This window comes from Rhinolophus hipposideros (assembly GCF_964194185.1).
Source record: "Rhinolophus hipposideros genome assembly, chromosome: 4".
Taxonomy (NCBI): domain Eukaryota; kingdom Metazoa; phylum Chordata; class Mammalia; order Chiroptera; family Rhinolophidae; genus Rhinolophus; species Rhinolophus hipposideros.
Window position 1 is genome coordinate 82156236 of NC_138050.1, and position 13112 is coordinate 82169347.

General features: G+C 35.2%; 1 protein-coding gene across 6 annotated transcripts in view; it reads left to right on the forward strand.

Moving 5' to 3' along the window:
* Positions 1–13112, forward strand: part of KLF12 (KLF transcription factor 12) — a 566208-nt gene that overhangs the window by 449496 nt on the left and 103600 nt on the right. For all 6 annotated transcript variants that reach the window (XM_081045624.1, XM_081045623.1, XM_081045621.1 and 3 more), the window contains one exon: positions 3854–3989. In XM_081045624.1, the coding sequence (XP_080901750.1) occupies positions 3854–3989 (136 nt within the window). The remainder of the gene's footprint in view (positions 1–3853; positions 3990–13112) is intronic.

Below are 13112 nucleotides of genomic sequence, written 5' to 3' on the forward strand. Positions count from 1 at the left end.
AGCCAGAAGTTATGGGGACTTCTCTTACTTGCACCAAACCCCTGGGCTGGTAAGCCTGGTGTGGGGCTGGGACCCCTCACTCCTCTGAGGTGGGGGTGGGGGTAGGGGTGGTGTCTCTGTAAAAGTTTTCCCTCCCAGTTTTCAATGGTCCTATGTAGGTGTGGGAACAACCCATTTCACATCTCTGCCTTGCCTACCAGTTTCAAGGTGGCTTCTGTGTTTCTTTAGTTGTAGGGCTTCGTTTCAGGCTATTCTCATTGATGGTTGTTCTGTAGTTTAGTTGTTATTTTTATATGGTCATGAGAGGAAGTAAGCATGACATTTACCTATTTCACTATCTTGACCGGATCGCTAATAGATTAAAATATTTGCTCAGCATTCTGTAAATCAAAAATTTGGAATGGGTTTAGCCAGGGATATCTCATGCTGTTCTGTCATGCTAGTCACTCATGGCTATAGTCATCTGATGGCTGGAATGTGGCCGGTCAGTCTAAAAAAGGAGCACTTACATCAGCTGGGATTAGCTGTTAGCTGAGCAGCATGTCTCTTAGGCTTTCCTGGGCGTCTTCACATGGTGGCTAGGTTCCCAAAACATCCAGAGACATTATTTATCGGGGTAATCTTTACAGTAACAGTGTATCATAGATGGGTATTTAAAAGTCAGAGTAAATAGGTTCAACTTCGGGTATTGGAGTTTTTCAGTTATCTTCCCAGGGATTTTGTCACATGGAATGCAGCTCACGCAGTGTTCTACAATATCTCCAACTCAGAGGAATGGCACTTCCACCAGCAAAACTGTCTGATCCCTTTTTCATTTAAGTGGAACAAACTCTCAAATGTGAATTATTTTCAGATGCTTGTATGTCATCTGCTGCTCCCTTACTTAGGGAGGTAGATATGGTTTTGGTTCTGCTGCCCAAGTCGCTTTTCTGTTTTCTCTGAATGGGCACTCCAGAGAATGGGCGCTTCCTAAATGAGCTGAAAAACTTAAAGACTAATGGAGGTTAACTAGGGTAGTTGTCCCTATTCCACATTTAATAGAAGAGTGGAATTATGCAGGTATATAGATAAGCTAATCATCTGACCTAATCAGCAATGCAGATTTTTAAAAGCCTTTCTAATGACTTCCTCAGCTTGGCTGAAAGTATGGGTAAGAAGAGATTCTCAGCATGTTGGTAGCAGATGTATTTCATAATATTGACTGAAAATATTGGAAAGAAATCCTCAATTATAATGTTCCTGAAAAGTACATCAAAAAAGATACCATATTTAACATATTTTAAACTTTCTTTGAGATATAAACATAACATAATCTAGATGATCAACACTCTCACACCAATAATTTGGAGTCTTTTGAACAGCTAGACTTTAACTTCCAGAGTCAGATTGCGTATTGGTTAACTGCCCATATGTTCCTTGAGGTGCATTACTTACCTATGAGAGCTCTAGCTGTCTTGGACAAAATGGGACCACCAAAATATTCTCTTTTCTTTAGCTATTTGTTAATTTGGTATCTTGGCAAAGGAGTCTTAGTGCATGATGTTTCAACAACTTTAAATGTTAAATTGTTGACATTTACAGGCATATGTAACACCACACAATATGTGATTTGGAAACCTAGATAGATCTGTTACTCATTTTCTTGGCTGAATTTGAGTAGTTATGAATGATTGTTAAATGCATCATTCTATAGCAGGATCGCCCAAAAGAAACTATGAATTCCTGGTGGAAATGCCTATATCATCCCCATGTCATGTGCTACATTGAGTGCTGGTGGTTCTTCTTTATCTTCTGTGAGCTGCTCAATATCTTTCCCATACATTCTGTTTAATATAAGTTAGTCCAAGCCAGTTTCTGTTCAGTGGCATGGTGGTTTCCGTACCTTTGGAGTGACTGAATGCTTAAGTAGCTCTTTATGATCAGATGGTTGTGGAACTGGTTCCTTTCTTCTCCAACATCCCTCTTCTAGGAAGTCTTCTCTAGAGGTCATGTACCATGTGTGGTACAAAGAGAACATCCAAAAACTCTTTAATGAGTATCACTGCATAATTTCTGGCATTTCAGGAAGCGAATGCTGTATTTGAGAAATTGGTGTATTTGAGGGCTGAGCCACATGACAATGGATTGTTTTATTTTATTTGAGGGCCAGAAAATATGGGTAATCCAATATATGGTTTAATTTCTTTGCTAGTGCCGGAAACTAAAACATAATTATGCAATCGAAAGTTACAAGATGTAATACTTTTCTATACCCAGACTCTTAAATCTCTAGATCAGAGTTTCTCAACCTGGCACTAGTGACATTTTAGACTGGTTAATTTTTGTCATGGGAAACTGACTGTCCTGTGTATTGTAGGATGTTTAGGATTGGCTTCTGATGCCAGTAACATCTCTCTCCCTGCAATTTGTGACAAATCAAAATGTCTCCAACATTGCCAAATGTCTCTTGGGGGGCAAAGTTGCCTTGTTTGAGGACCACTGATTTAGGTTATTTGAGTTATTTTCTCTTTAAACAACTATTAGCAAGCACTTCATTGTTTGTAGTACATTTTAATATGTATGGCAGATACACTAATGCATTAGATTCAACAGATACAAGTTCCTTCCTGACCAAGTTTAGTTACAAATATGTTGAAACTTTTTAGATATACTTTTTCTATCCATATTATATATGTGATGTAGAATCATAAGAAGTTGTCTCTGTGGGTTAAAAAAAATGGTGAAACCAGCATGTCCCTGAAGTTCTACCTAATGCATGATGCAGAGTAAGCAAAAAAAAAAAAAAAAAAAAAATTGAGAAAAAATTAAATTGTAAATGTACCCAGATATCATTGTAACCATGATTTTAAGTGATTTTGCTTTCTTTTGCAAGCAGTGGATTTTTTAGAAATGTTATGTAGGCAGGTTTGAGGAGTAGTGATCTGGTTGGAACTGCCTAAAGTGGAAGTCATGTATTTTAACGATGCAATTGTGTAGCTAGTAGAATAGTTTTAATTTAGAAGGCATATGTATTTTGTGCGTGAGGTGAGGGCTAATGGAAATCCTAGGCAGTGGTCTAAAGCTACTCACAGAGAGAAGGAGGTGGAAATGAAATGTAACTTTAAAAAATATACATTAACATATGAAGTGCTGACTGTAATTTTCATTTGAAAGGATCTGATTGACTCGTGAACAAAGGGCAGATCATTAGGTTCTTTCTTGCTTTGGCCAAGTTTACAGTGGGAGGAGGATCATATCTGGAAATGCCTTTTCTGAAAAATGAAATCAGGATGGAGATGAAGAGTATTTTTTAGCACATGTAATCACATAATTAAAAATGCGACTACTTCTGTCATTTTTCTACACTCAGATTTTCACTCAACAGCAGTAATGAACTACACGATAATCATTCACGGAAGTATGGAAAATACCTAAAACCTTGAGTCTTGTGAACCTTGCTCTTCTTAAGCTTATCATGAGGGCTGTAAGCAAGAGCAATAAAATGGCCAGGATTCTGGCAGCAGGACCAACGAGAAGCCAGACTGCCCCACAGTAACTCAAGAGCTACCTGACCTAATCAGCTTCTGACCACTCGGGAGTAGGTAATATCATGGATTTTAGAGTTTCTACTCTGTAATCATGTCCTGAAACTATTGAGAGTTGATGGAGGTTTTGTAAATCAGATGAAGATGAGGAAAGAGGCAGTGAGTGTTCAGTACATAAACTATATCACTTTCACTAATCCCTGGGATTTCTAGACAATTCCATGTATGTGATGTACACAGAGGAGACCTTCCATGCTTGATGTTGGTCCAGGACAAGGTGAACTGTCTGCACACTAATTGTAATTCATATATATGCCTTTTTTCCCCAGCACAAATGGACCCCCGAGGCCTATCTCCCAGACAAAGTAAAAGTGACAGTGATGATGATGACCTGCCAAATGTGACCTTAGATAGCGTTAATGAAACTGGATCTACGGCCCTTTCCATAGCCAGAGCAGTACAAGAGTAAGTATCACATTCTCAGGACGAACTAAGAATTGCCAAGGTGTTCAATGGATAATGGAAACAGCAGCATCTCCTGTTCCCCAGATATGTCATTCTAGCCCTCAACTGGCACACGTGTCAGCGTCTTTCCATTCAGCCTTATGTTCTTTGGGAGGAGAGTAGGAGAAAGCCTGGAGTGTTGTCCATAGCTGAAAATTTGTGTTCTGGTTAGAAATAAGACTTCTGTGCATCTTTTCGAATACCTCCTGCCCCTTCTCCTTTACTCTGAAAAAAAACAAAATTGTTCTTTTTGAATGTCACTATCCAATTATCATCATCGTTGTTATTACTCATATACAACAGTCAAAAGAAATAAAACATAGCACGTATTATTATCTTGTTTTGATAGGAAATGTGCATAATACGTTATTTGAAATTTCAAGTTTGAGGATAATATGTTGAAAAATCAGGATCGTGTAATTTTTGAAAGGATCTTTTCTCTCTTTTTTTCTGGACCATAGGTTTAGATCTCAGCCCTTGTTTATTGAAAACAGCTATTTTTCTGTCGTTGTCAATTCTGTATTTAGCAATGAACCGATGGCTGGTCCATCTATATTTTTTCTCCAGAACAATTTTTAATCACATAATCTTGAAGAAGAGGAAGATTTAAATAGTCACTCTTATTGCTGACACATGTTAATTAACAGTTTACTCAAAATGGTCTTGGTTACTTCCTATATATTTCTTTTCTCCAAATATTGAATTAAGTACCTACTCTGTTCCATGCATTAAGCCTTGAAATAAAAAAAAAATAGTATAGCGTTTTAAAATTTAAAGCATATATATATGTGTGTGTGTGTGTGTGTGTGTAAAATGAGCAATATATCTCTATGTAATATGTATTATATATTGATGTTACATATGTATGTATATACACACAAATATATATGATATATTACAGGAAACCAGGATATAGTGGATCTAAAATGAAATTTGGGATCAGATCTGGCTTCAAACTTATATTCAAGCTCTTAATAGCTGTTTGACTTTTGGCAAGTCATTTAACCACTCTGAGATGTTTCTTCATCTGTAGTAAGAAAATCAGAATCCTTAGTTGTTGTGAAGGTATGATACAGTAACAAGGTATTAAAAGCAAGTCACGAAGTTTGAGCATATAGACTTCAATTAATGGTGGCAATAGTATTATAATTAGTGGGAGTGGTAAGAGTGATAGTGTGGAGTATATCAGGATCGTGTAATTTTTGAAAGGATCTTTTCAAAATTTACAACTAGGAAATACAAGTGTCGCAAGTTTCATTATTCGTTGTACAAATGAAGATACTGAGGGGTCAGGGAAGTTAAATGACTTGTCCAAAGTCATATAATAAAGGATAATAAGACAAAGTTTGGGGACTTCTCAATCTAAAAACTGACTTTTTTCTGAGAATGCCTCCAATATCTTTTTCCAATAATATTCTTCCACGTGAACAGTTTATAAAAACGTTTTTTTCAGATTTGTTCAATTAACTGGTTGTAGTAACTTAGTTTTTCTAAAGCAAATGTTAACTTGAACCAGGACAGGCGTTGAATCAAAGGGATTGCTGAAATCATATTTAAAGTGGTGCCTGCCAAGTCACCTCATCACGCGTTCAGTGATCAGCACTGTGGTCCTGGATTTGTGGGAGCTGAATTTTAAGGTCAAGGAGTCCATGTTCTCATGTAAAATCAGACTAAACAAATATAAGTTTTAATACTGAGATGAATAGTGAGTTTCATAGACATTTCAAACACATTGTTTTTCTGCATCTGATATATATATATATGTGTGTATATATATATATATATATATATATATATATATATATATATATATATATATAGAGAGAGAGAGAGAGAGAGAGAGAGAGAGAGAGACGCTTTAGAGATATGTGCGTGTTTCTTTTAAATAAAGCTTTCAAGTTTGGAACTGTGATTATTAAAATCTAAATTATACTCACTCCATTTGGGGCTTATATAGCAAGTAATAGTCTTCACTTCTTAAACATAACCGTGTTTTGTGCTTTTAATATTATGTGCTTATACTATAATATATATATATATAAGTGTGAAACTTTTAATAACAACCTGAGAAACTGGAGCTTTCATTTTCAACATAATCTCCTTAATTTGCTTTGTGAAAACATTTTAAAGCCACAATATTTTTGTATAACTGTGCATATGCCTGCCTTTGTTACTATTACAAAAGTTGTATGTGTACCTAGGGAAATGCCAAATTCATTATTCATGTAAGTGTTTTCATTAAACGATTAGTAAAGAATACTGAGCTGTCACCTGGGAAGCCCTAGCATGCCAGGACCCATCAATAGTTAATTAACCATCATTCAAGACGGAGTATATGTTGTAAACTCTGGAGAGTGCAAAGATACTATTAGAAGCAAAAAGAATGTTTTGCAGAGACCTCTTAAACATAGGTGTATTTCAAAATTTACAGTAACATATTGAGAAAAATTTTATGCTGGGACAAATAAATATATAATCCTTGTTAGAGAATTAGAAAATAAAAACTGCTCAAGTTTACCCGAAGTAACTTTCAATGTATACAACTGTGAACATGTCTTTCTGCTCTTCTGCTATTTAACACATATCTCTGTTGCATTATTAATTTCTCTTTCCTCTTTTTCTGTTTGCCTTTGGATCTTGATGCCTTGTCTGAACTCCTAAGTTGTCAAAGAAACAAACAAACAAAAATATTGAATAATAAAAGGATAAAACATCAGCTTGGTATGGTCAAGATGAGAGGATTTTGAAAGACATCTATTTTTTGCCTTTGCAGAACTTTTCTAAGAGAATTAGGTTGAGAAGAATGTTTGCAGGTAAAGAAAGAGGTGATGAAATCAAAGGTTTATGTACAGAAGTAGCATCTTTTAAAAGACCTGGGCAACCAGTTTATTTTGTCTTTTTAATTAATGACGAAAAGAGCCATGGTTTAGGAAGAGTTCAAAGGCTAGCCTCTTATTTCATTGGCCACGAGTGGAGTATCAAGTAAGAGAAGGGGGGAGATGAGAAAGGAGGATGTTAAGGAAGCTTGACACTAGAAAGGTATCAAGCTGCCTTGTCCTAGGCCAACCCTTAGAACAAGACGGGAATCCACAGGCTAAATATCTCCAACTGAAGCTCTCCTTTCCCATTCAGGTTCATAGTCTTGCCTCGTGCAATAATCATTATAGTTTGGATTTTTGAAACGGTGCTTACTTTATTGACATTGTTATATTTGTATAGCATAAAACTTAATATGCTGATAAATGTTTTCTAAATGTCTGATATATATTTTACTGGTTTTTAAAATGAACTTTTATTAAATCTTCCATTTAAGAAATGTTTCCTTTGATTTAAAATGGCAGAAGTTGTTAGTCAAAATGAAGCCCCTACCCCCCCCCCCCCCCCAATAGTCACATATTCCTACCTTTACATAAAAAGAAGAACATTGCTTGGGCTAGAGCAGCTAGATCAGCTCAATTTATATAGACGTATATAATGAGGCTACTGATCTGTGCTAGGACTGATCATTTCAAGCATTTTACTTTTCACTTGATTTATCAGCTCAGCATCAGTGAATTCAGATAAATTGGAAGAACTGGCCACAGAGCGTAGAGCCCAGACAGGCTTTACCCTTTTCTTATTTCCATTGTGCAGAGGGTGCCAAAGCAATGTATACATACACATTTTAAAAAAGGAAACAACTGTATTAAAATTGTAATATTCAAAATGCACCGATAACAGAAGATGAATACAAGTCATGTGTATACATGTTTTTGGTACCCCCAGTATAGACATGTCTGAGTCAGACACCATATATTCAGTAATTCTGAAAAAGCCAACTTTCAGCAATTCGTGGAACATGTTTTCTCTCAGTCTGTGTTTTTGTTTGTTTGTTTTTTTTCCCATGCTTGATGGTAAAATAGGGTCATTACGCTTAACAACTTGGCAAACATAATTATGAAATAAATGTTTGGGGGAAAAAAGAGGTACAGGCACATGATTAGAGCAAATTATTGTAATTAACTCTAACTCTAGGCAAAACAATGATATTTTTTACATAGGTAAAGTCTGGCTTTGTTAGCCAGAGCCTCTCATTTCTGTACCTCTTTTTCTTGTTTGTAATTCGAAACATTTGTAGTCCTCATTTGTTGGTGTGAGTAGACTAATCAACTTCCTTCAAGTTAAAGCGTAAATGAATTACAATATATGAGAGACAGCCCTCCTCAGAGAATTTCTATTTAACCAGGAACAAGCCTTAAACCGAAAGAATATGGATCTAGATATTATACAATAGTTTCCAGAAGAGTGAAGCGGGAAAGGGAAAAGGGGCGGGAGGAGAAAGCAGAGGAGGATGTTAAGGACATGTACCAGTGTTTCTCAGTGTCAGTCCTTTCATAATTGGTGAGGGCACATTATTGTCTAACTCACACCGTATCTGAGTATTCTATCCTCTGGTTTTGATGGTAACTCTCAGAGGGGAACAAAAGCAACATAAATTAGTAGTGTTAGTCACTTTTCGCTGTGAGTAGCATGGCTGATGTTTGCATCTGTTAAAAGGACATCTCAATGTTTCCTTGTCATTACATTTAAGCTAATTGAAACACTTCACTGTCTTCTTCCCTGTTTTTATTACAGTTGACCCTTGAATAACACAGGTTTGAACTACTGAGGTTCGCTTGTACATTTCTTTCAATAAATACTATAAATGTATTTTGTCTTCCTTATGATTTTCTTAATAACTTTTTTCTAGCTTAATTTATTGTAGGAATATAGTTTATACATATATGAAACGTGTTAATTGACTGTATGTTATCGGTAAGGCTTCCAGTCAACAGTAGGCTATGAATAGTTAAGTTTTGGGGGAATCAAAATTTATACATGGATTTTTGAGTACACAGGAATCAGCACCTCTCACCCCCACACTGTTCAAGGGTCACCTGTATATTGCTCTTGCACAGTGTCTCTCTTAAAAGAAAACGATTTGTGAATTTCTGGAAAAAAGAGAATTTTACCTTTAGTATATTTTCACACTTAAATACTCTGAAAGCACAGATATGGTAGCAATTTGATATACTGTTGCTTTCTTCAAACCTTGTTGCTAGTTCAGTTATCGTGGTTCTTATTTTAGAAAATTGCATTTAATGGTCAGAGAAGGTCCGAAATCTTGGCGGGGGGGGGGGGGGGGGGGGGGAGGAGGTTTCCTTCCTTTTTCTTGTTCTAAAGTTCTTAACCACCACTCTATTTCTCTCAATTTCCTTATGTATGACAGTGTTAATGTCTTTTAAATTACAGTGGAGAACAGTACAAGAGATAAGGAAAGACAAAAGAATGTACTCAGAGCCTACTTTGGGGCAGATTCTATGAAAACCCATGTAGTCTTCATTTAATTTGCCCTATGATCCAGTTTTTATCCAACATTTAAGGAAACAAAGGCTCAGGTTTACTCTTATCTCCAGAGATCCTACAACTAGTAATTGGCAGAGCTCATATTCAAATCCAAGTTTGTAACTCTGTGAACCCATATTACCTTATGAAGACAGCTTCTGTTTTTGTTCTGTGGCTTTAATATTTCTAAACTGTAACTATCTAAAACAAACAAAGCTTTTTGAGTCTTGAAAAGTCAGGATACAACTATTATGAAATAATTTCAGATTTTTTTATCTTTAAGCTCATTGTTACTTTAAATATAATCTGATTTAAGAGCATTCTATCAAATGCTTTCTCAGAAATTGCTTTAAAAAGGCATTTCACTTCTATAAACCACAGCAGATTGTTCTGACATTTTAAATATAAGCCTTATTTTAAATTTAAAGAAACATCAAAAATAAACATTTTTACAAATTATATCAAGCACTTTAAACATAATTTGGGAGTGTTAAACAATTCTTAATTCAAAACAATGACTTTCATAGAATAAACCCTAGTGGAGGCCAATATGAAGTTACCTAAATCTAGTATTTTATATATGCTCAACCATTATTAATCCTTCCTAAAATTCACTGAATATGATTCAACTTTAAAAGATTAAGCAAGTCTTCTATGTAATACCTCAGATAACTTTTTCAAATACAAAACATTTATACCAGCAGGGAAATTATAAAAACGTATGTAAATTACACCGAAGGGCTTGATTAAAAGGCTATCTATTTACAGACCCATGCAGTTCACCCTAGAAAGCACTCATGGACACAAAAACACTTAATTGAATATAGATGCAATTCTCCTACAGTTACATAGCAAACTAAACTGCAGGTTTATATTGAAATGTGAGGAAATAAAACACAAATGTAATAGAGTGTTCTTCTTGTCAACTTCACTGTTAGCGTTATTTCACTAAAAGCAATTATTGCTAGAGAAAATGTGTTTTCAAGTGTGTTTCTGTATAAACATACACACTGACTTTCCCAAAGCCAAAAAATAAACATCCCTTTTAGAATCGCTCTGTCAGTCTTTAAAAGTTTGCTGAAGGGTTGAAATGGTACTGTGTCATCTTATTTTGTATCCCTTGACCGAAAGATCTGAGAGTATTTGGGTCATGTCTCTTCCCTCATCTGCTGATTAGAATAAACGCATCTGAGTTGATTGTGCCCAGAGCTCAGTATGTCAAGTGATTTCAGCTTCTGTTCTTAAATCCTTCCCAGATTCTTATCTCATTAAAAAAAAGATGTATCTTTTAAGCCTGACATGTTTGGGACACCTTCAAGTTCCCACTTCATGTCTTACCAGAGAAACATCTCTGATTCAGACCTTTAGATGGAGGTCCAGCGCTCTCATAGTGACTCATGGCTGATATGGGAGCTACCGATGAGTAAATCTAAGAGCTTCACTCTCTTGCCACGGGCCTTAAACTCATTTAGGTTGCTCTTCTTTTGAAGGAAGTCAGAAAAGGCTGCTGATTACCGTGAATGAACACAGATAAAGCCTAAAGTGTATGCTTAGCCTTCATCAGCCCAACAGTCTTCCAAACCAAAAGATAAAAATTAAAAATTATAATCACTGAATAACTCAGACCCTGGGTATTCAACAGCAAGTTGGAGACTGTACACCCATGGACAGTCCCTTTTATCTGATGGACAGTGTTGGTCTCTTTTTAAATTAAAAAAGTATAATCAAGTTTGGCCTATAATTTGAGAGTATGTTTTTTAAAAATTAGTATTAGTAATTTCGAAGATAACTGATCATTTTAAATATAATTGTATTTTCCTGTGATCATACAGTATATTGCAAACCGATTACAAGTATGTATTTGGTTTCAATTGCTTGACATAATTTCTCATGTGCTATCTTCATGTACCTTTTTTCTTGCTATATGTTCTATCTATAATTACATTGCACACTTATGTACACATTTAATTTTCATACATATGTATATATTCTCAATGGGTGTAACTAGTGAGTACAGCTAGTCATTTCTCATGCATTTTTGATGTGTGTTGACGTAGATGTTCAGTGATAATGTTGAAATATTAATGTTTTGCCTCAAATTCCCAGAACTATTCATCACTATTTCATTTATTAATATAGTCAGAGAGAGGACACATCATAAAAATCCATACTGTAATATAGTTGAAATTAACTCAATTCACCAGGTCTTCTTATTATTCCTTATGAGTTATAGCCATTGTACCATAATTTTCCTTTATAGCACTTTACCACACACCTGAATCTCAATAAATACATTTACTTATATGCATCAAATGGAAGTAAACAAAATTGAAGGATACATTTTCTTGGAGAACCTGCTGCTATATAGAAAAATCTGATCTAGAGAGAAAAAAATAGCTTGGATAAGAGTGAGTCTTGTCAGGCTGGTGTTTTGCCATGATATTTTGCCATCTGCTTTCACGATCACATAGATGAGGGTAACCACCTAGTTGAAATCTAATATATCAGGCATCGTGGCTTATCCTAAAAACGAAATCCCAAACCATGTGCAGTTAGTATAGTAAAAATGCCAGTAAATTTTAAGGCTATTTCTGATTAATTTGTAAAACTGGTAGTGTAAAGGAAAAAAATCCAAACCTTAAATTATAAAATAAAATTTATTCTGCCACATTTTAGTTTTAAAATTATCTGATATAACATTAAGTATTATTTCTACTTAGAGGAAAGCGCATTTAATGTATAAAAAGTGAACCTTTAACTTAATTTCAAAGTAATTATATATTCTTGCTAAAATGATCATTTTATCAATCTAATTTTTTTATTAGTTTTAGGTGTACAAAACAACATGATTAGACATTAAACACACCCTCCTGTCACAAAGTGATAACCCCACCAACTCTACTACCCATCTGACATCATACATGGCTGTTACAATATCATTGACTATATTCCCTATGCTGTACTCAACATCCCGTTAATGAAGACACACAGACACACACACATACATATTTAATTATAGTTGACATTCAATATTATTTTGTATTAGTTTCAGGTGTACAGTGCAGTGGTTATGCATTTATATAATCTATGAAGTGGTCCCCCCAATAAGTCCAGTACCCATCTGACACCCTACATAGTCTTTACATTATTGATTATATTCTCCATACTGTATTTCACATCTTTGTGACTATTTTGTGACTACCAATCTGTACTTCCTAATCTCTTCACCTTTATTACTCATTCCCCAGCCCCGCTTCCATCAGTTTGTTCTCTGTATCTATGAGTCTGTTTCTATTTTGTTTGTTCGTTTATTCTGTTCTTTAGAGTCCACATATAAGTGAGATCGTATGGTATTTGTCTTTCTTAGTCTGACCTATTTCCCTCAGCTTAATACCTCTAGGTCCATCCATATTGTTGCAAATGGTAAGATTTCATCCTTTCTTATGGCAGAGTATCAATCTAACTCTTAATATTAGACTGAGTCAAATAATATTTCTAGGTAGAATTAGATATCTTTTTAAGTAATTTAAATAAAAACAATTTTATCTACCTACCTACCTACCAACCTGTCTACCTATCTGCCTATCCTTCTAAATATTGGTTAGTGTTACTTTTGGCTGCAAACTACAATAATCTTACTGGAGAGCCCAAACGTAGAATAATTTTTCGATATAACAGAATAACATCAGCAGGGCCCGCTGCTGGAGGTGCTCAGAATGT